General features: G+C 46.9%; 1 protein-coding gene and 2 non-coding genes across 3 annotated transcripts; 2 read left to right on the top strand and 1 right to left on the bottom strand.

Annotated features, from left to right (window-relative positions):
* The first annotated feature begins 1,802 nt into the window (after window positions 1-1,802).
* Window positions 1,803-26,495, top strand: LOC126426600 (wiskott-Aldrich syndrome protein homolog). The gene is made up of 4 exons (XM_050088493.1): window positions 1,803-1,930; window positions 8,770-8,853; window positions 23,974-24,217; window positions 26,490-26,495. Exons 1-4 carry the CDS (start codon window positions 1,809-1,811, stop codon window positions 26,493-26,495), a joined length of 456 nt encoding a protein of 151 aa, XP_049944450.1. The 5' UTR covers window positions 1,803-1,808.
* Trnas-cga (transfer RNA serine (anticodon CGA)) lies at window positions 8,119-8,193 on the bottom strand. Its single transcript has one exon. It is a non-coding gene; the product is annotated as a tRNA-Ser (tRNA).
* On the top strand, window positions 8,447-8,521 carry Trnas-cga (transfer RNA serine (anticodon CGA)). Its single transcript has one exon. It is a non-coding gene; the product is annotated as a tRNA-Ser (tRNA).
* Window positions 26,496-27,731: the final 1,236 nt, after the last annotated feature.

Consider the following 27,731-nt stretch of genomic DNA (forward strand, 5'->3'; position numbering starts at 1 on the left):
AATATATGTTATGTGGACATGTGTCCGGAAACGCTTACTTTCCATGTTAGAGCTCATTTTAGTTTCGTCCACCTACGCCCAATGGAGCACGTTATCATGATTTCATATGGGGTACTCTACCTGTGCTGCTAGAACATGAGCCTTTACAAGTACGACACAACATGTGGTTCACGCACGATGGAGCTCCTGCACATTTCAGTCGCAGTGTTCGTACGCTTCTCGACAACAGATTCGGTGACCGACGGATTGGTAGAGGCGGACCAATTCCGTGGCCTCCACGCTCTCCTGACCTCAACCCTCTTGACTTTCATTTATGGGGGCATTTGAAAGCTCTTGTCTACGCAACCCCGGTACCAAATGTAGAGATTCTTCGTGCTCGTATTGTGGGCGGCTGTAATACAATACGCCATTCTCCAGGGCTGCATCGGCGCATCTGGGATTCCATGCGACGGAGGGTGGATGCGTGTATCCTCGCTAACGGAGGACATTTTGAACATTTGCTGTAACAAAGTGAAGTCACGCAGGTACGTTCTGTTGCTGTGTGTTTCCATTCCATGATTAATGTGATTTGAAGAGAAGTAATAAAATGAGCTCTAACATGGAAAGTATGCGTTTCCGGACACATGTCCACATAACATATTTTCTTTCTTTGTGTGTGAGGAATGTTTCCTGAAAGTTTGGCCGTACCTTTTTGTAACACCCTGTATATCTGCTCTTACAATAAATTTTTCCGGCACAGCTCTGTGCAATGCTGGCCGACCTATCTGTCATTTATGAAAGGAAGCAACTGATTTTTCTATTGCAATAATAGGGATGATCATGGATGGGAGAAATTAGTAAATTCTTTAAATTGAAATGAATGCTTGTTAAAAGTTACTTTTTATGAGGAAGATTATTATTACGAGAGTTTTAAAACATTTACATGGGACTTGAGATGACATTACTACATATGCGCGAGGCTGCTTTTTACCTAATACAATAGTACTCAGGCTCCAGCATCGCTGCACTGCGACCGGCCCAGCCAACACGGTACACCACACCAGAGCAGACTGCAGACTCCAGACTAGCAACAACTTACTGCTACAGCTACACAGTTCCTACTGCAGTCAACACTGCTCTCTGGTCAGAGATTCTCTTATACGTTGCATATCGCAGGCAGCGCGTGAGCAATACATCGAAACTACATCTGCTCGGACCTCTTACATAGAATTACATCTGCTCGGACCTCTTACAACGTTTCTAAAACTGAAGACTCTCGTCCGTGCTCCGCCCTGCAGTTGAGCTCTGGCAACGTCGTCCTCTGTTCATTGGCTGACTGTGGTTTGTGACGTCGGATGCGCAGAACGAACCTAAACTCGGCCGCCGTCGTAAATGACGCGCACTTTAGTGAAACGCTCCCGTACGGGAAATTCCCCCCTCCATCACTACCTCGGAGATGCTGTGTCCTATTCCTCGTGCGCCGACTATAACACTACGTTCAGACTCGCTTAAATCTTCATAAGCTGCCGTTGTAGCAGCCAGTAAACGATCTATCAACTGCGCCAGACACTTGTTGCCTTACACAGGCGTTGCCGACCGCAGCGCCGCGTTCTCCCTGTTTACACCTCTGAGTACTAGAATACGCTTGCCTATACCGGTTTCTTTGGCGCTTCAGCGTACAAACGGCCCCCGTATGCAGACGTAGACGTTAGACAGATCCGTTGTGGGAGAATCTGTCCCTCGAGCAGTTTCCTCTCTTGCCGGCAGATGGAGCCGTGACGTCACAACAGCCGCAGCCCCACCCCCGCTACATTGTGGAGACCATAACGATGACGACAGTGACGGAGCGCCGCATCGTGCGGGAGGCCACCGCCTCCGGCTCCGCCGCCGCCGCCGACGCCGACGCCGCCCCCGCACAACCTCCGGGCATCCTGAAGGGCAGCAAGATCAGGTGAGCTATTACCTTACACGTGTGGTTCTCAGTTTCCGGGTTCATCAGGGAACCCAATTTCAGATATTGCAAACTTGCGCAATGAGTCGTCCTGGCAGACTGTGTGCCGGACCGAGACTCGAACTCGGGACCTTTGCCCTTTCGCGGGAGAGCTTCTGTGAAGTTTGGAAGGTAGGAGACGCTATTCGTCCACGAGACTCAGAGGGCCACAGACACGGGTTCCCAGGTAGATGCCGTGGTTCTTGACTTGTGCAAGGCGTTCGATACAGTTCCCCACAGTCGTTTAATGAACAGAGTAAGAGCATATGGACTATCAGACCAATTGTGTGATTGGATTGAAGAGTTCCTAGATAACAGAACGCAGCATGTCATTCTCAATGGAGAGAAGTCTTCCGAAGTAAGAGCGAATTCAGGTGTGCCGCAGGGGAGTGTCGTAGGACCGTTGCTATTCAGAATATACATAAATGACCTTGTGGATGACATCGGAAGTTCACTGAGGCTTTTTGCGGATGATGCTGTGGTATAGCGAGAGGTTGCAACAATGGAAAATTGTACTGAAATGCAGGAGGATCTGGAGCGAATTGACGCATGGTGCAGGGAATGGCAATTGAATCTCAATGTAGACAAGTGTGATGTGCTGCGAATAAATAGAAAGAAATATTCCATATCATTTACCTACAATGTAGCAGGTCAGCAACTGGAAGCAGTTAATTCCATAAATTATCTGGGAGTAGGCATTAGGAGTGATTTAAAATGGAATGACCACACAAAATAAATCGTCGGTAAAGCAGATGCCAGACTGAGATTCATTGGAAGAATCCTAAGGAAATGCAATCCGAAAACAAAGGAAGTAGGTTACAGTACGCTTGTTCGCCCACTTCTTGAATATTGCTCAGCAGTGTGGGATCCGTACCAGATAGCGTTGATAGGAGAGATAGAGAAGATCCGACGGAGAGCAGCGCGCTTCGTTACAGGATCATTTAGTAATCGCGAAAGCGTTACGGAGACGATAGATAAACTCCAGTGGAAGACTCTGCAGGAGAGTAGCTCGGTACGGGCTTTCGTTTCGAGAACATACCTTCACCGAGGAGTCAAGCAGTATATTGCTCCCTCCTACGTATATCTCGCGAAGAGACCGTGAGGATAAAATCAGAGAGATTAGAGCCCACACACAGGCATAGCGACAATCCTCCTTTCCACGAACAATACGAGACTGGAATAGAAGGGAGAACCGATAGAGGTACTCAAGGTACCCTCCGCCAGACACCGTCAGGTGGCTTGCGGAGTATGGATGTGGATGTAGATGTAGACGTGAAGCTGTGAGGACGGGGCGTGTGCCGTACTCGGGTTGCTCAGATGGTACAGCACTTGCCGGCGAAAGGCAAAGGTCCCGAGTTCGAGTCTCGGTCCAGCACACAGTTTTAATCCGCCCAGGATTTTCACATCAGCGCACACTCCACCGCAGAGTGAAAATCTCATTCTTGTGCACTGAGAATTAACGACAATGACTGTGACGTCACATAAATATTTTTTCTTAAGAAAGTCGGTGAAATGATATATGAAATGTAGAAGGATGGTTTGGTAAGTCTGGTAAATTTTCGTGAAAGAATGCTGCACCATCTTGGTTGGTAAGAGTGATTATTCCAAGGATCATATAAAGAATTTCAACAACGTACAGTTGTTCAGTTCACTGTTGACAGAGCCGTCTGGATTGGTCTGCGTGCGCCGGCCGCGGTGGCCGAGCGGTTCTAGGCGCTCACTCCGGAACCGCGCGACTGCTACGGTCGCAGGTTCGAATCCTGCCTCGGGCATGGATGTGTGTGATGTCCTTAGGTTAGTTAGGTTTAAGTAGTTCTAAGTTCTAGGGGACTGATGACCACAGATGTTAAGTCCCATACTGCTCAGAGCTATTTGAACCATTGGTCTGCGTGCGGACTGCGATTGGAAATGGAGAAAACAGAGTTTCGTGCTGTTATTAAGCATTTTTATTTGAAGGGTTGGACTGCCGCACAAATCGTGATTTGAATGTTCAGGCGGACTGTGCACTATCACTAATTATCGTTTATTTTTGGATTAATGAATGTAAGCGCATTCCGTCCATCCAAATGAGGTCACCACATAGGAAACAATCGACAAAGTGCACGGTACGGTAACGGAAGACAGCCGCATACAAATTCGTGAGATTGCCGAGACTGTTAGCATCTCGAGTGAGCGACTAGACAATACCGTGCATGGGGAGCTGGCTGTGAGGAAGGTATGTGCGAGATGGATGCTGCGATTGCTCAGTCGACCAGTAGCGAATCCGGCCCAACATTTCAACACTATGTATAGCGGTGTTTAATCGCAATCCGCAATACTTTTGCGCCGCTTTGTTACTGTGGATGGGATCTGGGTCCATTATTACGCGCCAGAATCAGAACAGCGGGCAAAAAATGGAGTAAGGCTGGTGACAGGACACCGAAGAGACGGCAGTAAGCATTTTGTCAGCTGGTAAGGTGATGGCAACTGCTTTTTGGACTTCCTAAGGAATAATAACGACCCTACCACTTATATTAGAAGATAAATTAAGGAAAGAGAAATCTGCATTTCTAGCATTTGTAGACTTAGAGGAGGTTTCTGACAATATTGACCTCTTTCAAATTCTAAAGGTGGCAGAGGTCAAATACAGGGATCGAAGGGCTATTTACAATTTATACAGAAACCAGATGGCTGTTAAAGTCGAGGGCACGAAACGGAAGTAGTGGTTGAAAAGGGAATGTGACAGGGTTGCAGCCTATCCCGATGTTATTCAATCTGTATATTCAGCAAGCCGTAAAGGAAACAAAAGAAAAATTTGGAGTAGAAATTAAAATCCACGTAGAAGAAATGAGGATGCAGAAGGCAATGGAAACCACTGCATGAAAGACATGTAACGTGTGTCCACAGGACATGTGGCCTGTAGTTGAAGAAGTGTCATGATGATCTCTCCACTGGCAAAAGATTCCGGAATAGTCCCCCATTCGGATCTCCGGGAGGGGACTGCCAAGGGGGAAGTTACCATGAGAAAAAGATTGAATAATCAACGAAGGGATAACGTTCTACGAGTCGGGGCGTGGAATGTCAGAAGCTTGAACGTGGTAGGGAAACTAGAAAATCTGAAAAGGGAAATGCAAAGGCTCAATCTAGATATAGTAGGGGTCAGTGAAGTGAAGTGGAAGGAAGACAAGGATTTCTGGTCAGATGAGTATCGGGTAATATCAACAGCAGCAGAAAATGGTATAACAGGTGTAGGATTCGTTATGAATAGGAAGGTAGGGCAGAGGGTGTGTTACTTTGAACAGTTCAGTGAGTGGGTTGTTCTAATCAGAATCGACAGCAGACCAACACTGACAACGATAGTTCAGGTATACATGCCGACGTCGCAAGCTGAAGATGAACAGATAGATAAAGTGTATGAGGATATTGAAAGCGTAATGCAGTATGTAAAGGGGGACGAAAATCTAATAGTCATGGGCGACTAGAATGCAGTTGTAGGGGAAGGAGTAGAAGAAAAGGTTACAGGAGACTATGGGACGAGGAATGAAAGAGGAGAAAAACTAATTGAGTTCTGTAACAAGTTTCAGCTAGTAATAGTGTATACCCTGTTCAAGAATCACAAGAGGAGGAGGTATACTTGAAAAGGCTGCGAGATACGGGAAGATTTCAATTAGATTACATCGTGGTCAGACAGAGATTCCGAAATGAGGTACTGGATTGTAAGGCGTAACCAGGAGCAGATATAGACTCAGATCACAATATAGTAGTGATGAAGAGTAGGCTGAAGTTCAAGACATTAGTCAGGAAGAATCAATACGCAAAGAAGTGGGATACGGAAGTACTAAGGAATGACGAGATAAGTTTGAAGTTCTCTAACGCTATAGATACAGCAATAAGGAATAGCGCAGTAGGCAGTACAGTTGAAGAGGAATGGACATCTCTAAAAAGGGCCATCACAGAAGTTGGGAAGGAAAACATAGGTACAAAGAAGGTAGCTGCGAAGAAACCATGGGTAACAGAAGAAATACTTCAGTTGATTGATGAAAGGAGGAAGTACAAACATGTTCCGGGAAAATCAGGAATACAGAAATACAAGTCACTGAGGAATGAAATAAATAGGAAGTGCAGGGAAGCTAAGACGAAATGGCTGCAGGAAAAATGTGAAGACATCGAAAAAGATATGATTGTCGGAAGGACAGACTCAGCATACAGAAAAGTCAAAACAACCTTTGGTGACATTAAAAGCAACGGGAATTCCACTGTTAAATGCAGAGGAGAGAGCAGATAGGTGGAAAGAATACTTCGAAAGCCTCTATGAGGGTGAAGATTTGTCTGATGTGATGGAAGAAGAAATAGGAGTCGATTTAGAAGCGATAGGGGATCCAGTATTAGAATCGGAATTTAAAAGAGCTTTGGAGGACTTGCGGTCAAATAAGGCAGAAGGGATAGATAACATTCCATCAGAATTTCTAAAATCATTGTGGGAAGTGGCAACAAAACGACTATTCACGTTGGTGTGTAGAATATATGAGTCTGGCGATATACCATCTGACTTTCGGAAAAGCATCATCCACACAATTCCGAAGACGGCAAGAGCTGACAAGTGCGAGAATTATCGCACAATCACCTTAACAGCTCATGCATCGAAGCTACTTACGAGAATAATATACAGAAGAATGGAAAAGAAAATTGAGAATGCGCTAGGTGACGATCAGTTTGGCTTTAGGAAAAGTAAAGGGACGAGAGAGGCAATTCTGACGTTACGGCTAATAATGCAAGCAAGGCTAAAGAAAAATCAAGACACTTTCATAGGATTTGTCGACCTGGAAAAAGCGTTCGACAATATAAAATGGTGCAAGCTGTTCGAGATTCTGAAAAAAGTAGGGGTAAGCTATAGGGAGAGACGGGTCATATACAATATGTACAACAACCAAGAGGGAATAATAACAGTGGACGATCAAGAACGAAGTGCTCGTATTAAGAAGGGTGTAAGACAAGGCTGTAGCCTTTCGCCCCTACTCTTCAATCTGTACATCGAGGAAGAAATGATGGAAATAAAAGAAAGGTTCAGGAGTGGAATTAAAATACAAGGTGAAAGGATATCAATGATACGATTCGCTGATGACATTGCTATCCTGAGTGAAAGTGAAGAAGAATTAAATGATCTGCTGAACGGAATGAACAGTCTAATGAGTACACAGTATGGTTTGAGAGTAAATCGGAGAAAGACGAAGGTAACGAGAAGTAGTAGAAATGAGAACAGCGAGAAACTTAACATCAGGATTGATGGTCACGAAGTCAATGAAGTTAAGGAATTCTGCTACGTAGGCAGTAAAATAACCAATGACGGACGGAGCAAGGAGGACATCAAAAGCAGACTCGCTATGGCAAAAAAGGCATTTCTGGCCAAGAGAAGTCAAATACCGGCCTTAATTTGAGGAAGAAATTTCTGAGAATGTACGTCTGGAGTACAGCATTGTATGGTAGTGAAACATGGACTGTGGGAAAACCGGAACAGGAGAGAATCGAAGCATTTGAGATGTGGTGCTATAGACGAATGTTGAAAATTAGGTGGACTGATAAGGTAAGGAATGAGGAGGTTCTACGCAGAATCGGAGAGGAAAGGAATATGTGGAAAACACTGACAAGGAGAAGGGACAGGATGATAGGACATCTGCTAAGACATGAGGGAATGACTTCCATGGTACTAGAGGGAGCTGTAGAGGGCAAAAACTGTAGAGGAAGACAGAGATTGGAATACGTCAAGCAAATAATTGAGGACGTAGGCTGCAAGTGCTACTCTGAGATGAAGAGGTTAGCACAGGAAAGGAATTCGTGGCGGGCCGCATCAAACCAGTCAGTAGACTGATGACCAAAAAAAAAAAGCGCAACTTCATCAGAAGGGGAACAAGACTGCGTCCCTCCCTTACACTCTACTTAATCCGCGGTCTTTCCCTCATCGTGTCTCATTCTTATTTCTCCCTCTCGGTTCTTGTCTGTATTGTAAACCACTCACCTTTCACCACTAGCATGTAACTATTTTTCTTAAAATTTTGACCATGTTGAACCATTATACATTTTCTACTTCTCCAGATCCCAGTTAACAGGACCGGTTAGCAAACTTCACCTGTAAAGTACACACCATATGAAACTTCCTGGCAGATTAAAACTGTGTGCCAGGCCGAGACTCGAACTCGGGACCTTTGCCTTTCGTGGGCAAATGCTCTACCAACTGAGCTACCCAAGCACGACTCACGCCCCGTCCTCACAGCTTTACTTCCGCCAATAACTCGTCTCCTACCTTCCAAACTTTACAGAAGCTCTCCTGCGAACCTTGCAGAACTAGCACTCCTGAAAGAAAGGATACTGCGGAGACATGGCTTAGCCACAGCCTGGGGGATGTTTCCAGAATGAGATTTTCAATCTGCAGCGGATTGTGCGCTGATATGAAACTTTTTGGAAGGTAGGAGAAGTAAAGCTCTGAAGACGGGTCGTGAGTCGTGCTTGGGTAGCTCAGTTGGTAGAGCACTTGCCCGCGAAAGGCAAAGGTCCCGAGTTCGAGCCTCGGCCTGGCACACAGTTTTAATCTGCGAGGAAGTTTCATATCAGTGCACACTCCACTGCAGAGTGAAAATCTCATTCTGGACACACACCATATGTCTGGCGTGTACTTTAATTATATGACATTTCAGTGTAACAGCTGCAGCTTATATATAATAGCAGTGCCAATTACTGGGTTTTTCCACCATATAAGGCCTTCGCGGATGCTCCAGCAGAATATACTTGATCCTGGCTGTTGGCCTCAAGCGTTGCATTGTTTCCAGGTGCGAGGGCTGCGATGCGGCCATGGCGGCAGGGGGCCAGGGTTCGATGCTGGAAGGACCCGCAGGAGAAAATGGCGACAGCAGGTGAGTGACATTATCGGTTCTGGATCGAAAATGTCTCCTCAGCTGAGGGATTTTGTCTTCCCTGTTTCTTGCTTCCTTTCTCCTTGAACTATCTTTCTTTCCTTCTTTAAATTCTGATCCCTGTCACACCAACTTTCCTATTTCGTATTTGTTTCTCCAATTCCTTCTATCGCTCGCTCGCTCTGTTTTACGTTCTTTCTGTCTCTTCTTCTCATTCTTATCCACTCCGCCTCTTCCGACACTACCCACCCACCCACCCACCCACCCACCCACCCTCCCTCTCTCTCTCTCTCTCTCTCTCTCTCTCTCTCTCTCTCTCTCTCTCTCTCTCTCTCTCTCCACGCTTGCTCTCGCTCTCTCCACCCTCCTACTTACTTCTCCTCTATGCTATCAGTCTTTAAGTTAAAGGTTCAAGCTATACTTACACAGACGCTTTCGGCAGCAGTTAAGATTCACTGTGACAAGTGGTGACTGTCCAGTTTCGCCCATAATGGCAATTTGTAGTAGATCTTCCGTTGTTAAGAGTATATAGATCATTAATAATTCTGGACTTCTGTACATGACCTGTCTTCGAATTTCTTAGATTTGTCCAGTTTTCAAGGAGTCGATGCACAATAATTTTTGTAGAGTAGGACTAAAGACAACTACTTAAACCTAACTAACCTAAGGACATCACACACATCCATGCCCGAGGCAGGATTCGAAACTGCGACCGTAGCGGTCACGCGGTTGCAGACTGAAGCGCCTAGAACCGCAAGGCCACGCCGGCCGGCTTAAGTTATTGCAATATGACGAAGTGTTACTATATTATAGTTTTTAGTTTTTGACGTTGTCCATTATGGACAAATCGTAGTTCATTTTATTCTCATGAAGGTTGGGTTATCCCAAATGAAACTTAGGTAAATCCACACTCCTGGAAATGGAAAAAAGAACACATTGACACGGGTGTGTCAGACCCACCATACTTGCTCCGGACACTGCGAGAGGGCTGTACAAGCAATGATCACACGCACGGCACAGCGGACACACCAGGAACCGCGGTGTTGGCCGTGGAATGGCGCTAGCTGCGCAGCATTTGTGCACCGCCGCCGTCAGTGTCAGCCAGTTTGCCGTGGCATACGGAGCTCCATCGCAGTCTTTAACACTGGTAGCATGCCGCGACAGCGTGGACGTGAACCATATGTGCAGTTGACGGACTTTGAGCGAGGGCGTATAGTGGGCATGCGGGAGGCCGGGTGGACGTACCGCCGAATTGCTCAACACGTGGGGCGTGAGGTCTCCACAGTACATCGATGTTGTCGCCAGTGGTCGGCGGAAGGTGCACGTGACCGTCGACCTGGGACCGGACCGCAGCGACGCACGGATGCACGCCAAGACCGTAGGATCCTACGCAGTGCCGTAGGGGACCGCACCGCCACTTCCCAGCAAATTAGGGACACTGTTGCTCCTGGGGTATCGGCGACGACCATTCGCAACCGTCTCCATGAAGCTGGGCTACGGTCCCGCACACCGTTAGGCCGTCTTCCGCTCACGCCCCAACATCGTGCACCCCGCCTCCAGTGGTGTCGCGACAGGCGTGAATGGAGGGACGAATGGAGACGTGTCGTCTTCAGCGATGAGAGTCGCTTCTGCCTTGGTGCCAATGATGCTCGTATGCGTGTTTGGCGCCGTGCAGGTGAGCGCCACAATCAGGACTGCATACGACCGAGGCACACAGGGCCAACACCCGGCATCATGGTGTGGGGAGCGATCTCCTACACTGGCCGTACACCACTGGTGATCGTCGAGGGGACACTGAATAGTGCACGGTACATCCAAACCGTCATCGAACCCATCGTTCTACCATTCCTAGACCGGCAAGAGAACTTGCTGTTCCAACAGGACAATGCACGTCCGCATGTATCCCGTGCCACCCAACGTGCTCTAGAAGGTGTAAGTCAACTACCCTGGCCAGCAAGATCTCCGGATCTGTCCCCCATTGAGCATGTTTGGGACTGGATGAAGCGTCGTCTCACGCGGTCTGCACGTCCAGCACGAACGCTGGTCCAACTGAGGCGCCAGATGGAAATGGCATGGCAAGCCGTTCCACAGGACTACATCCAGCATCTCTACGATCGTCTCCATGGGAGACTAGCAGCCTGCATTGCTGCGAAAGGTGGATATACACTGTACTAGTGCCGACATTGTGCATGCTCTGTTGCCTGTGTCTATGTGCCTGTGGTTCTGTAAGTGTGATCATGTGATGTATCTGACCCCAGGAATGTGTCAATAAAGTTTCCCCTTCCTGGGACAATGAATTCACGGTGTTCTTATTTCAATTTCCAGGAGTGTAGGTAAACACTGCAGCTGAGGCTGTTGTTAGTTTAATATTAATATTTATACAGTTGCTGGCAGGGCCGCGAAATGTTGAAAATACTAAACGTATGTCCCCCAACTTGGTGTAACATGCACGCCAGGTTGCGTACAATTATGGTGCATCAATGTATACATAAATCAAACTATCTGCAGAAATTAAAGATGTAGAGAACTCTACTGACGCAGACATATTCTTGAGTGTACAAGTACCACTTGAAAGCAGCAGGAATTAGCCAGTCCTGATGGGTACGTAAATTTTAATTTCGGGCGAAACTTTACATGTGCAGTGCAACTATTTATGGTTTTGAACCTTTAACAAATTCATAGCGAATGTAGAACTAGCTTTTAACTTTGTCTACTGCCTCTTTTGTAATGTCTTTCTGTTGCTCTTTTGGTGTGTTTTGTCTACCTTTGTTGTATCCAGTATCTCTCTCTCTCTCTCTCTCTCTCTCTCTCTCTCTCTCTCTCTCTCTGAGTGTACGCTACCTGCTTGGATCTAACTCTGTCTGTTGACTTCTTCGTTCATGTGTACTCCCCTCTTACCAGCTACTTCCCTTTGCTCATTTCACATCTATTCTCTTCGTGGCTTCGCACTCATCATTGGCTATCTCCTTGTGGTCTTTGCCTTCTATGACTGAATTAACTAGCATTTCACTGACATTGGCGTGTTCACCTATGTCGGGTACAGTGCACACGAGTCTCGTCCAGTTAATTTTGTGCCCTGTCTGCAGCACATTTCCAGAGGCCTGTTGGGTCAAAATCATATAGTCGGAAGAGAAACCCTTTGATGGGGTACATACTTTCAGATGAGAAACTAATAACGTCCATTGCCAAAATTAAACGACGATCTGATGTAACAGAAAAGTTAGACTCCATCTTCCTAGATTTGCGAAAGGTCGTCGACACTGAATAACTTCGTCGGTTATAGATCAAGAAACAATCATATGGAGAATCTCCGGAGATCCGGAGATCGGCTGATGGAACATTGAACTAATAGAATCCGGTAGGCTACACTGGACGGCGAATATTTCACAGAAACGATATCAATATCCAGTGTACTCCAACGAAGCGTAGTAGAACATTTGATGATTTCAATATACAATACTGGCCATTAAAATTGCTACACCACGAAGATAACGTGCTAAAGACGCGAAATTTAACGGACAGGAAGAAGATGCTGTGATATGCAAATGATTAGCTTTTCAGAGCATTCACACAAGGTTGGCGCCGGTGGCGACACCTACAACGTGCTGACACGAGGAGAGTTTCCAACCGATTTCTCAGGCACAAACAGCAGTTGACCGGCGTTGCCTGATGAAACGTTGTTGCGATGCCTCGTGTAAGGAGGAGAAATGCGTACCGTCACGTTTCCGACTTTTATAAAGGTCGGATTGTACCCTATAGCCATTGCGGTTTATCGTATCGCGACATTGCTGCTCACGTTGGTCGAGATCCAATGATTGTTGGCAGAATATGGAATCGGTGGGTTCAGGAGGGTAATACGGAACGCCGTGCTGGATCCCAACGGCCTCGTATCACTAGCAGTCGAGATGACAGGCATCTTATCCGCACGGCTGTAATGGATCGTGCAGCCACGTCTCGATCCGTGAGTCAAGAGAAGGGGACGTTTGCAAGACAACAACCATCTGCACGAACAGTTCGACGGCGTTTGCAGCAGCACGGACTATCAGCGCGGAGACCGTGGCTGCGGTTACCCTTGACGCTGCATCACAGACGGGAGCGCCTGCGATGGTGTACTCGACGACGAACCTGGGTGCATGAATGGCGAAACGTCATTTCTTCGGGTGAATCCAGGTTCTGTTTACAGCATCACGATGGTCGCATCCGCGTTTGGCGACATCGCGGTGAACGCACATTGGAAGCGTGTATTCGTCATCGCCATACTGGCGTATCACCTCGCGTGATGGTATTGGGTGCCATTGGTTACACGTCTCGGTCACCTCTTGTTCGCAGTGACGACACTTTGAACAGTGGACGTTACATTTCAGATGTGTTACGACCCGTGGCTCTACCCTTCATTCCATCCCTGCGAAACCGTACATTTCAGCAAGATAATGCACGACCGCATGCTGTAGATCCTGTACGGGTCTTTCTGGATACAGAAAATGTTCGACTGCTGCCCTGGCCAGCACATTCTCCAGATCTCTCACCAATTGAAAACGTCTGGTCAATGGTGGCCGAGCAACTGGCTCGTCACAGTACGCCAGTCACTACTCTTGATGAACTGTGGTATCGTGTTGAAGCTGCATGGGCAGCTGTACCTGGACACGCCATCCGAGCTCTGTTTGACTCAATGCCCAGGCGTATCGAGGCCGTTATTACGGCCAGAGGTGGTTGTTCTGGGTACTGATTTCTCAGGATCTATGAACCCAAATTGCGTGAAAATGTAATCATATGTCAGTTCTAGTATAACAGATTTGTCCAATGAATACCCGTTTATCATCTGCATTTCTTCTTGGTGTATTTAATGGCCAGTAGCGTAATTTGTAGGTATTTCGTGCAAATCGTCTGAACTATAATTTATTAAAGTTATGCTGTGTAACAATGCCATTGCCAACTACCGAACAGGCTCCATTACTCGAGGAGGTAGCAGTTTCTTGAGAATGCAGCAAGCGTAAAAAAAAAGGAGGGGGGGGGGGGTAGTGTGGATGCGCAGATACATGACGACAATTTCAGACTGACAATTTCTGCGTCGCAATTGGCGGTCTTAATCCACTGCAAGTTCTTCGAGCAATGGACAGTGAGTTAGTCAAGTATTATAGTATGACAATAACGAAAATATAACTACCTTACAGTCAGGCAGTGATGTAAGACTTACAGTCTGAAATAGTCAAATATTTTTAACCAATAGTTTCCTTGCAACTGTTGGGGAGCAGTTGCGTTTGCAAAGATGTAAAGATGGACCCCCGCCACGGACGTCGGGAGTGAAGTTGGCGCATCATGCAGCCTATTGCGCACAGTTTGAGTCGTAACACGACGTCCTGTGGCCGTGCGAAAAGCATTACTCAACATGGTGGCGTTGCTGTCAGGGTTCCTCCGAGCCATATTGCGTAGGTAGCGGTCATCCACTGCAGTAGTAGCCCTTGGGCGGCCTGATCGAGGCATGTCTTGTCTCTCTGTATCTTCTCCACGTCCGAACAACATCGCTTTGGTTCACTCCGAGTCGCCTGGACACTTCCCTTGTTGAGAGCCCTTCCTGCCACAAAGTAACAATGCGGACGCAATCGAACCCCGGTATTGACCGTCTAGGCACGGTTGAACTACACGCAACACGAGCCGTGTACCTCCTTCCTGGTGGAATGACTGGAACTGATCGGCTGTCGGACCCCCTCCGTCTAATAGGCGCTGCTCGTGCATCGTTGTTTACACCTTCGGGCGCGTTTAGTGACTTCCCTGAAAAGTCAAAGGGACTGCCTCATGATACAATATCCACAGTCAACGTCTTATCTTCTGGAGTTCTGGGAACCGGGGTGATGCAAAACTTTTTTTAGGTGTGTATATTCCTGGTGACTGCGTAATTTTGACCACACGTCGTAAGCCATCTTTCACTACGTGGTCAGGCCGGCCGGAGTGGCCGTGCGGTTCTAGGCGCTACAGTCTGGTGCCGAGCGACCGCTATGGTCGCAGGTTCGAATCCTGCCTCGGGCATGGATGTGTGTGATGTCCTTAGGTTAGTTAGGTTTAATTAGTTCTACGTTCTAGGCGACTGATGACCTCAGAAGTTAAGTCGCATACTGCTCAGAGCCATTTTCACTACGTGGTCAGAGAGCCCTTCACATCACTGCCATCATCATCATCAAAATGCAGTTCATGGATTTTTATGTGCTGTGCAAGAGAAAAGAAAACCAGTTTTGATGTTCCTTGTTGACTGGTTTGGCTTTATACCGTAGCTTCATGTCTCCACGGATGATGCCAAACGAGAGCCCTTTTATGTGACTAGCTGCCTGTTTCCCTCTGTATGATAGTGTGACGTCTCACTGCGTATTATTAGTTGGGATCGCAGAGTGACGTTTTAGTCTCGTCCCCCCCCCCCTCCCGCCCCCTTTCCCCCCTTCCAGTCACGCAGCTGTCGGTGGTAACTTCTGTATGTCGAACACAGCTCATTAGATTCTACATGCTAGGAAAGTTATTGTTGTTTCTTACTGACTGGTTTGACTCCATTCGTAACACATCATCTTCAAATGGCTCTGAGTACTATGGGACTTAAACATTGGAGGTCATCAGTCCCCTAGAACTTACAACTACTTAAACCCAACTAAACTAAGACATCACACACATTCATGCCAGAGGCAGGATTCGAACCTGCGACCGTAGCAGTCTCACGGTTCCGGACTGAAGCGACTAGAACCGCTCGGCCACCGCGGCCGGCACACATCATCTTCCTTCATGGTGTTGGAGGAGATTCAGGGAATGATAGCAATGCATATTTAAGGCCTCTTATGTTGGCATTGTCTTTAGTCAGTCGATCACAGGTCATGGTGTTCTGCTCGTCTATATATCCCCTACCGACCAATTTGGCAGCTCATGACAGCATGGCACCTTTCTGTGTGCCGGTGGAGGAGAGCCAATTAACGGTGTTGGTATCACATTTTGGCACTATAGTGTTGCCATCATCTTCAGGATGTGGATCACATTTATCATATCCTAAACGTGAGGAAAATTAATATTGATATCCCCCATTGAATATTTGCCTGAGGTAGCGTTCTCGCTTCCCACGCCCGGATTCCCGGGTTCGATTCCCGGCGGGGTCAGGGATTTTCTCTGCATCGTGATGACTGGGTGTTGTGTGATGTCCTTAGGTTAGTTAGGTTTAAGTAGTTCTAAGTTCTAGGGGACTGATGACCATAGATGTTAAGTCCCATAGTGCTCAGAGCCATTTGAACCAATATTTGCCCCAGTATCATGAACATGAGTCTTAAATCACGATGGTGACTGATAGCTCAGTGATGATGCTGGTGTGGTGTTTCACCCTTTTGTTGTGGTAGCATCTCTGGGATGTCGATCACCACTCACCCTTCTCTCCATCAAATAAAAATTAGTGTTAATGTTTGCAGTTGACCAGTTGGAAACCAAGTCTCGTGTCAAAATGGTGGAGCAGGGCCTGTGAATGATGCCAGTATTACCGTTTCATATCCCAGTGCTTGCGTCATCTTCAGAATGTTGATCACAGCTCATTGTATAATGGGTGCAATCAAAATTGGTGTCCCCTATTGAGCGATTTGACAGCTTATCATAACAAGGCAGCCTCCAGCATGGTGGTGGAGGAGAATTCATTTATTGTTCCACATGATGAACCATCACGTGGTTGACCATACATCATTGGATTGTGCCCTTGGAGAAAGCTACTCCTCATGATCCCTACTGACTGAGTTCCCCCCCTGCCATAACGTGGTTGACCATAAGTCATTGGACTCTGCTCTTGGGGAAAGCTACTCCTCGCGATCCCTACTGACTGAGTTGACCCCACACCATAATGTGGTTGACCATAAATCATTGGATTCTGCTCTTGGGGAAAGCTACTCCTCATGATCCCTACTGACTGAGTTGACCCCACACCATAACGTGGTTGACCATAAATCATTGGATTCTGCCTTTGGGGAAAGCTACTCCTCATGATCCCTACTGACTGAGTTCGCCCCATGCCATAACGTGGTTGACCATAAATCATTGGATTCTGCTCTTGGGGAAAGCTACTCCTCATGATCCCTACTGACTGAGTTGACCCCACACCATAATGTGGTTGACCATAAATCATTGGATTCTGCCTTTGGGGAAAGCTACTCCTCACGATCCCTACTGACTGAGTTCCCCCCCTGCCATAACGTGGTTGACCATAAATCATTGGATTCTGCCCTTGGGGAAAGCTACTCCTCATGATCCCTACTGACTGAGTTGACCCCATGCCATAATGTGGTTGACCATAAATCATTGGATTCTGCCCTTGGGGAAGGTACTCCTCTTGATCCCTACTGACTGAGTTGACCCCACGCCATAATGTGGTTGACCATAAATCATTGGATTCTGCCCTTGGGGAAAGCTACAATCCCTACTGACTGGGATCACCCCATGCCATAACGTGGTACCTTCCTGCACTACAGTGGTGAAGAACTCGCGAACTGTGTCGGCACGTCGCTCCGGCCTACAGCGCTGGCGCAGTCCTCGGCAGGAGTGTGCTTGTGCTTTTCAGGGCGTCTCGGAGAGGGGCTCGCCTGTCGGACGTGTTCGGTGCGTGGGTGAGGGAGCTGTGCGGCAGCCGGCTGCCCTCGGAGGGCGTGGCCCTGGTGCCCCGCCGCCTGAGGCCCTCCACCAGGCCCAGGTGTGTGCCCGGTAGACCGGCCGCTTCTGTAGAGACTGCGATAGCCAGTAGCCAGCTGCTCACCGCTGTAGGCTCCCGTCTGGTCCCAGACCCCGCTCTTACGGGGCCCGATATCAGAAGGCTGTGGAAACCTCTGTAGAGACTGCGATAGCCAGTAGCCAGCTGCTCACCGCTGTAGACTCCTGTCTGGTCCCGGGCGCTACTCTTAGGGGGCCCGATATCGGAAGGCTGTGGAAACCTCACTGGCGTTGCAATTTCCATTGCTACGTGTCAGCTGTTCCCAGATGTGTTTATGTGCAGACCTCTAGGCTGGCCGTTTTTGTGGACACTTTGATGCCCCATCGCAGAACAGTTATATAGATTCGCATCTGCTCGCTGACCAACTCTTGTGAGTACATGAATGTATTCACAATTGTATGGAAACCATCAGCTGTAGAATGGAATAGTGACAATGAAAATTTGTGTCAGACTGGGACTGGAACACAGATTTTCTGCTTCTTCCGAGCAGTCACCTTACCATTTGGCTATCCACACACAACTGATGGCCAAACCCAAATTTCTGTATGTCGTTGACTGTGCGTCTAGCATCTGGACTCGTACATCTACTGTGTATATTCCTGTGTAGGAGAGAGATTTTACTTTTGGCAGGTAAATATAATAATACAGTGTCTGTGTTACTCCAATTACAATGAAATGTTCCTTTGGACGTGTGTACAACTGATGGTTGTCCATATTTACAACTGTGAATGCATTCCATGTATTTAATGCATGCATGTCCAAAGGAACTTCGCATTGTAAATTGAAATAACACACGCACTGCTGCATCATACTCTGATGAGAGCTGATGTTAGAATGCCATGGAGAACTCACTGATTGGATACTCACCTGTTGTGTGGACCCATATGTGCATCTGCACAAACCAAAGGCAGGCATTTCTTCTAAAGAATGAGATGGCAGCTTGTTGTTAACATATATATACACTTTCTTCTAGCCCACTGATGAGAGCTGACCCTAGAATCCCACAGGAACTCCACTGATGAGTTACTTCATGGTGTGGTGGGTAAGTGTCAGACTGCAGGTCAAGTTCTTAGGTTGGATCTAAACTCAGCCTAGGTTTTTTGAGGTGTCATTTATCACTTCCTTCACCTCCAGCAATGTTTGTTAATGTGAAAAATGTTTCAGAGCCCATGTATAAACGCAGTTCCCCATGTAAAGTAAACTTAAAGCAACCACCTCAAGTGGGGCTGTGCTTTGGTGCTCAGACCAACCTCCAAGTTCCTCACACCACTGCTGCCTGTCACTTGTGCCCAAATGTGTGTGTGCAAAGACCAATAGGTAGGCTACTTATGTGTAGACTCATATCAGGTCCTGGACCTGTTACCATGAGGCTGACACTGGAATTCGCATGGATACCTCACTGATCAATCACTATACCATGCTACAGTTTAGGTATGGCCAGATGTGTGTCTGCTCCAATCACGTGAGTAGACAGCTTCCACAGTGTAATGCCTACTAGCCACCGATGACTGTAGACTGTCATTTGGACCCAGGCAAGCTCTGATGAAGTCAACACCTGAATCCTGCTGGATCCCTATTCGTACCCAGATACACAGACAGGTTGGCAAAGCGTTATTTGTAGACAATGCCATGCCCAGCAGCTGGTCAAGTTTGTAGACTGTCATCTGATGTCTGGCCTAGTCTCATGGTATGTGGAAACCCCTTGATGAGCCACTGCATACTCCTTTCTTGTCCCAGGCCCAATCTAACGAGGGCTAACGTTGGTGTCACGTGGTAACCTCCCCTAATAATTAATTTACCATTCCTACCTGCTAGGTTTGCCCAGATTACTTGGATCTGAACATAGGCTGGGTCCACAGAGAGAGCAGTGCCCAGTAACAACTGATGTCCGTAGTTCCCCACCCGGTCTGAGGCCTATAGACTTCGGAGTGCCGACTTCGGAATCCCGTAAATGCCACGTTGAGTTGCTTTACTCTTGCTGCATATTATCTGTACCCAGATGTGTGTCTGCGTAGACCTGTAGGCAATACAGTTCCATCTGCGGAGAGTTTGGTGCCAGTTGTCGCATCGGTAGACCCTGGCCCACTTTGATAGCATCTGACTTTGTAATCGCGCAAAAACCTGGCTGATGAGTGACTTTACCACTGTTACCTGTGGGAAAAGACTTGTTGATAAGCCCTACCGTAGGAAGTTCAATGCCCAGTAGTTGATCATATCTGTAAACTCACGTCCAGCTCTGGGTCCACTCTCGATGATGGCTGACATTGGAATCCCGTAGAAATCTGTCTGGTGAGTGACTTTGTCATTGCTACTTGATAGCAGTGCCCATATATGCTTATGCCAAAGACTGACGTTCCAGTCCTATCGAAACCACACTGACCTGTAGTGTGTTCCCTGTATAGTGCCAATCTAGCTAGAGGCTTATGTGCGAATGCTGCCTGCTGCTTACCTGCATAGTTAAGATCCATAATTATCACACTGAAGACATGATCTTGCTGAGCATTTGGGAATAGTGCCTGCATAAACAGGGCGCATCTCCTGTGCATATCTAGGTACTAGATAATACAGTAGTGTTCATGTCAGATATACTGGGTGATCAAAAAGTCAGTATAAATTTGAAAACTGAATAAATCACGGAATAATGTAGATAGAGAGGTACAAATTGAGACACATGCTTGGAATGACATGGGGTTTTATTAGAACAAAAAAAAATACAAAAGTTCAAAAAATGTCCGACAGATAGCGCTTCATCTGATCAGAATAGCAATAATTAGCATAACAAAGTAAGACAAAGCAAAGATGATGTTCTTTACAGGAAATGCTCAATATGTCCACCATCATTCCTCAACAATAGCTGTAGTCGAGGAATAATGTTGTGAACAGCACTGTAAAGCATGTCCAGAGTTACGGTGAGGCATTGGCGTCGGATGTTGTCTTTCAGCATCCCTAGAGATGTTGGTCGATCACAATACACTTGCGACTTCAGGTAACCCCAAAGCCAATAATCGCACGGACTGAGGTCTGGGGACCTGGGAGGCCAAGCGTGACGAAAGTGGCGGCCGAGCACACGATCATCACCAAACGACGCGCGAAAGAGGTCTTTCACGTGTCCAGCAATATGGGGTGGAGCGCCATCCTGCATTAAACGTCGTACGTTCCAGCAGGTGTTTGTCAGCCAGGCTGGGGATGATGCGATTCTGTAACATATCGGCGTACCTCTCACCCGTCACGGTAGCAGTTACAAAACCAGAATCACGCATTTCCTCGAAGAAAACAGGCCCGGTAACCGTAGATGTGGCAAATCCAACACATACCGTGACTTTCTCGTCGTGGAATGGAGTTTCCACGACAGTTCTAAGATTTTCGGTAGCCCAAATTCTGCAGTTGTGGGCGTTGACAGACCCTGGAAGCGTGAAATGAGCTTCGACGATCCACAACATGTTACTCAACCAATCGTCATCTTCCGCAATCTTTTTAAACGCCCACACCGCAAATGCCCTCCGCTTCACTAAATCGCCAGGTAACAGTTCACGATGCCGATGGATTTTGTATGGATAGCATCGGAGGGTGCCAAGCAAACAGTAGTGTATGGAATGCCGGTGCGACGTGCGACTGCACGAGCGCTGACTTCCCCGTGCATAGACGAACCCGCCACAGTCTCCATTTCTTCCTGAACTGTCTCAGCAGCATTACGCCTTGTGCTCGGTTGGCCACTACGGGGTCTATCGTGTAAACAACCCGTGGCTTCGAACTTCGAAATCATTCTCGCCACAGCTGTATTTGTCAACGGACCTTTACCCGTTCGGATCCCCTTCCTATGGCGATAGGATCGTAACGCTGAACTAGCACATTCCCCATTCTGACAATACAGCTTCACTAAAAGCGCCTTTTCAGGTAACGTCAACATGCTGCGACTGCTGGCGCATCTGATTCTCTCTCTCATTACAGCTCCTTTTATACACGACTGTCATGCGCAGTCACTGACGTTCGGTGTCCAGCGCCATCTGTCGGACTTTTGTGAATTTTTTTTTTTTTACTAATAAAACCCCTTGTCATTCCAAGCATGTGTGTCAATTTTTACCTCTCCATCTAAATTATTCCGTAGGTTATTAAGTTTTCAAATTTATACTGACTTTTTGATCACCCGGTAATTTTCAAAGTACCACCAAGATACACTCATCAAGTGATGACTGAGGAATTTTTTTTTTTATTTTTTAGTTCGGATGTGTCTTTCGAGTCTTTCAGCCAGGATGTCAGTGTTATAAAGTATACCACAATCTCCTCTATGAGAGACCTGATATTGATTGAAAGTTTCTCTCACTTAAACTGTGCTGGAAGGTAGAAGAGAGAGAATGCTCCAAAGCTTCTTGCTAGAAATGCTCTTACAGTGAAGTTTCTGAGATAAAGCCGCAAGTAAAGTTGCGAGGTTGGGTCGTGAGTGGTGCCTGGATAGCTCAGCTGGTAAGAGCATGAATGGCAGAGGTCCTGGGTTCAAGACCCAGCATGGTACACAGTTTTAATTTTGTTAGAAAGTTTCAAAATAGCACACACTCCACTGCGCAAATCAATTGGATCGATAAGATATTTTGAGGATCGCCACCACCAGCTAAGAGAGGAATATGCGAAAAACACCAGTTAATAGTCACGACAACAGGATATGTGGTAAAATACCTGGAGGTAACATTCATGATTGTAGGAGTAGCTGTTGATGGTTAAATTTGGAGGGCAAGGCAGAGATTGGAATATGTCCAGCAAGTAATTTGCGACATAGATTGTGAAAGTACTTCCCTGACATGAGGAAGTTGGCACAAGAGAGGATGTTGTGGCGAGGCACATAAAACCAATCAGAAGAAAAGTTAAACATGTAGAAAATAGATAATTAGATAGAGAAAATGCTCTGCCAGTAGATCCTGAACCCCATATTGGCTCAGTATTTAGTATTACACTGCCGGAAAAAAATTAGTACACCTGGAAACACAACATTGACGTTGACCTGATGATGGCATGTGTCAACTGGGAGATAGCAGATATGTCGACGATGGTTTCAATGTCGTCCGCCAACAGGTAGCGTAGTTGCATTGCTACCAGAGGGCCATATGTGTCTACCATTTAATAGGGATTCAAAAATGGTTCAAATGGCTCTCAGCACTATGGGACTTAACTGCTGAGGTCCTCAGTCCCCTACAACTTAGAACTACTTGAACTTGACTAACCTAATGACATCACACACATCCATGCCCGAGGCAGGATTCGAACCTGCGACTGTAGCGGTCATGCGGCTCCAGACTGTAGCGCCTAGAACCGCTCGGCCACCCGGCCGGCAATAGGGAATCCTCACAGCAAAGGTTCAGTGAGGTGCAGACGTGTGAAGAAAGCCGGCTACCCTGCCAATGGCACAGGGATTGCCACACCGGCTTGCTAAGGAGGATCTCCTGGGTTCGAATCCTGGTGTGGTACACATTTTCAGTCATTGCCATCGATTCTGTGCATCTGGCAGCAGTGATCTTACCTTCAATTTACATATAATTCTGGTATCAGTGGTCTCGTGAACATTCCCACACCCATAGATGAGGTTCTGGATGTCCATGCGGCCCAGATGACTGTGTTTTGTCACCTGTGATGATTTTTGTAAAAAAAAAGTTTGAATGATTTTGGGACTCTTCTTTCAAACCACAGCACGCCTCCAAACAACCTTTTTTTTTTTTTTTTTTGTTCAGCGGTCAGCGGTCGTGTTACTAACTTGTCAGCCACCCTTTTCATTCCCAAAACTGCTTCAAAAATTTGCTGTGCTGTACTCATAGTCTCTCCATACAGCTCCACAATTTCTTCATTGGTCGTTGATTATACGAAAGTTTTCAGGATTTTCATGTGTTCGGACTGTGGAAGGACGACCAGAACCAGGTTTGTCGTCAGCTGGCATTTCGCAATTTTTGAAACGGAAAAAACCACTGAAACACTTCCGCTTTCCCCATACCACCGTCCTTGTACGCCGTTCGCAACATTTCAAGAATTTCTGTTCCACTTTTTCCGAGCAAGAAAGTGGAATTCACCGCAGCACACTGTTCACGAAAATCTGCCATTGCAAAAACGAGAAAAACAGTTGTCATTTTAAAGTCTGCTGAAACCACTCCTGACCTTCAACGACAGCACTTGGCTTCTAGCGGCCAAACGTGTTACTACAAGCGCTCTGCGAAACAAAAAATTAGTTCGGTTTCGTATGGGTACCCCGTCGTAGATAATTTTCGTTCCTTGCTGTGTCCGTCCCTCCGTAACACCGTAAGGTGACCGATGCATCACGCGGGACTACGAAATTGCCGTCACTTCCTGAACACACCTCATTTGCGGTGTGTGTGACGTTTCGGCCCCTTGTCGGAGCGCATCATCAGGGCACTACGGCCTGCGTGTTGCAGCGAGGTGCGGCGCACGGTGCGCTTCTCCGAGAGCACAGTGCTGCCCCCGGACTCGCCGCTGCTGCCTCCGCCCCCGGAGATGATCACGCCGCCCCCCATCCCGACGCCGGACTCGGCCACCAGCGACGACGGCGGCGGCGCCGGGGGCGGCGTCACGAAGTTCTTCCCGTCGTCGCCGCCCCCAGTCCCAGTGACCATCCCGCCGCCCCCAGAGGAGGAACTGGCCGTGGAGGCGGTGGAGGCGGCGCGTGACGCGCAGCTGGAGGCGGAGGCGGACGAGCACGCTTTCGGCGCCGCCCCCGATGCGGGCAGGCTGGGGGCGAAACCGTCTGCGGCCAGGCAGCTCTTCGGGGATAACTACAGGTGCGTATCCGAGATGAGAACAATACACAGAAGAATGGGAAAGAAGGCTGAGGATCTGTTAGATGACGATCGGTTTCGCTTCAGAAAAGATAAAGGCAGTAGAGAGGCAGTTTTGACGCTGCTGTTGACAATGCAGGGTAATTCAAAAACTCGCAGTACACGATACCATATCAGAAACCCTGTAGGAACGTGGAATATTCCAGTACAGTATGTGTGAGGTATGATATGTACTGAACATGGGCGCCATCTTGAAATCGGTCATCTTCAAATCGGCCATCTTGAGGAAATGGGCCGTCTTGGAGAAATGGGCCGTCTTGGAGAAATGGGCCAAGAAATTGTCCATCTTGAATCTAAGTGGGAAGGGGGTCGTGTGCTATCATTAGATAACATCAGCATTTGTACAGGTTCATTACTGTAATCAAATGCGAAATACCAGTTACAGTTCAAACACAACAACACATTTTGGATGGAATTACAGTCTGGACTGTTCTTCATAAGGGACAGTCGTTTAATGTGTTCAACACGGCAATCCTGATCGCCTCCAGTCAATGCACATTAGAAGGCGCCGAATCCAGTCATCGTGCACTCACTGGAGGATTTCAGCAGACGCGGGTACATGCTTCTTCAGTGCATCGCTCGAGGTGCTGTCTGTTTCCTATTTCCTCTGCTGATGTTATCTGATATATCGCAACGCCCACTTTCCATTTTAAAAAATTGACTTAAATTCAAGATGGCCGCTTTCAAGATGGCGCCCATGTTCAGTACATGTTGTAAAAGATAGACCACCTCACCTGTACTTTACTGGAATATTCAGATTTCCCCATTCCTGGTGGGTTTTTGAGATAACAGAATGTACCGCCACATTTGACTCACCATGTAGCAGTAAGACGGAAGAAAAATTAAGAGTCACTCATACGATTTATCGGCCTGGAAAAAGCATTGATAAAATACTGCAAAATGTTCGATATCATGAGGAAAGTTTGGGTGAGCAGTAGGTAATAATGAGAAACGTACAATATGTAGAAGAACCGAGAAGGACTGGTAGGCCAAGAACGAAATGGTCGTTTTAAAAAGTTTGTAAGACAGGGATGTATGTAGCCTGTTGTTCAATCTGTACATAGGAGAAAAGAAAGGTTCAAGAGTGGGATTAAGATTTAACATGAAAGCATGTCAGTAGTAAGATTCGCTGTCTTCAGTGCAAGTAAAGAAGAATTACCGGATCTGCTGAATCGAATGTTCAGTCTAATTGAGTACAGGACTGAGAGTAAATCTAAGAAAGACAAAAGTAATGAGAAGTAGCAGAAATGTGGTCAGTGAGAAACTTAACATCGGAATTGGGGATGATGAAGTGAATGAAGTTAAGGAATTCTGCTACCGGGGCAGCAAAATAACCAATGACAGACGGAGCAACGAGGACATCGAGAGCAGACTAGCACTGATAAAAAGGGCATTCCTCGTCATCAGAAGGCTACTAGTGTCGGACATAGGGCATAATTTGAGGAATAATTTTCTGAGGATGTACATTTGAAGTACAGCGTTGTATGGTAGTATACATGGACTGTGGGAAAACTGTAACTAAAGCATTTGAGATGCGATGCTATAAAGAATGTTGAAGATGAGGAAAGGAATAAGGAGATTCTGCGCACAATCGGCTAGGAAAGGAATATAAGGACACAACTGGAAAGAAGAAGTTAGGACATCTGTTAAGACATCAGGGAATAACTTCCTTGCTAGTAGAGGGAGCTGTAGAGATTAGAATACATCCAGCAAATAACTGAGGATGTGGGTTGCTAGTGCTATTTTGAGATCAAGAGGTTGGCACAGGAGAGAAATTCGTGACGGGCCACATAAAACCAGTCAAAAGACTGATGCAGAAAAAAAAATCTATGACCTCTAGTATTGCGGAATTGGGGTACCTGGTCTAACTATAAAAATAGGTAAACCTACGTATTACCGCACGGGGGTTCTTAGATGAGAAGAGATGAGAGGTTCGTGGGACAAACTAAACTTTGAAAGAAACAAGGAATGTGGGTGAATGTGAAGGAATGAGGTGGAATGCTTACCATATTACAAATACAAGAAGTGTTAGATCCATTTTGTCAAGCAATTAAGTTGAATCATTATACACGACCTTTCACGTCCCTCTTTTCCAGGTATGATTACTACTTTGCATGAGATTAAGATGAAACAGTGGAACAAAATCTGGCGCACGCACACGTGTGTGTGTGTGTGTGTGTGTGTGTGTGTGTGTGTGTGTAGAACAGTAATCTTGCAATACACCCTCAGTTGTTTTGCAATTTCGTCCCTCATGAGTTTTCATCGGAACTAAAAATACAAAAAAGGATGTAACGTAAAATGACTGGGAAATATACACACAAATAAAGAAAAGATGTTATGTGGACATGTGTCCGGAAACGCTTAATTTCCATGTTAGAGCTCATTTTAGTTTCGTCAGTATGTACTGTACTTCCCCGATTCACCGCCAGTTGGCCCAATTGAAGGAAGGTAATGTTGACTTCGATGCTCGTGTTGACATGCGACTCATTGCTCTACAGTACTAGCATCGAGCACATCAGTACGTAGCATCAACAGGTTAGTGTTCGTCACGAACCTCGTTTTGCAGTCAGTGCAATGTTTACAAATGCGGAGTTGGCAGATGCCCATTTGATGTACGGATTAGCACGGGGCAATAGCCGTGGCGCGGTACGTTTGTATCGAGACAGATTTCCAGATCGAAGGTGTCCCGACAGGAAGACGTTCAAAGCAATTGATCGGCGTCTTAGGGAGCACGGAACATTCCAGCCTATGACTCGCGACTGGGGAAGACCTAGCACGACGAGGACACCTGCTACGGATGAGGCAATTCTTCGTGCAGTTGACGATAACCCTAATGTCAGCGTCAGAGAAGTTGCTGCTGTACAAGGTAACGTTGACCACGTCACTGTATGGAGAGTGCTACGGGAGAACCAGTTGTTTCCGTACCGTGTACAGCGTGTGCAGGCACTATCAGCAGCTGATTGGCCTCCACGGGTACACTTCTGTGAATGGTTCATCCGACAATGTGTCAATCCTCATTTCAGTGCAAATGTTCTCTTTACGGATGAGGCTTCATTCCGACGTGATCAAATTGTAAATTTTCACAATCGACATGTGTGGGCTGACGAGAATCCGCACGCAATTGTGCAATCACGTCATCGACACAGATTTTCTGTGAACTTTGGGGCAGGCATTGTCGGTGATGTCTCGATTGGGCAACACGTTCTTCCACCTACGCTCAATGGAGCACGTTATCACGATTTCATACGGGATACTCTACCTGTGCTGCTAGAACATGTGCCTTTACAAGTACGACACAACATGTGGTTCGTGCACGATGGAGTTCCTGCACATTTCAG

This window comes from Schistocerca serialis, chromosome 11 (assembly GCF_023864345.2).
Source record: "Schistocerca serialis cubense isolate TAMUIC-IGC-003099 chromosome 11, iqSchSeri2.2, whole genome shotgun sequence".
Taxonomy (NCBI): domain Eukaryota; kingdom Metazoa; phylum Arthropoda; class Insecta; order Orthoptera; family Acrididae; genus Schistocerca; species Schistocerca serialis.

Excerpts from the sequence above, each read along its gene's own strand:
- LOC126426600 (XM_050088493.1), top strand. The coding sequence starts at position 1,809 with ATGACGACAGTGACGGAGCGCCGCATCGTGCGGGAGGCCACCGCCTCC. Across the intron at positions 1,931-8,769 it reads CTGAAGGGCAGCAAGATCAG|GTGCGAGGGCTGCGATGCGG; the intron begins GTGAGCTATTAC and ends CATTGTTTCCAG. Across the intron at positions 8,854-23,973 it reads GGAGAAAATGGCGACAGCAG|CGAGGTGCGGCGCACGGTGC; the intron begins GTGAGTGACATT and ends TGCGTGTTGCAG.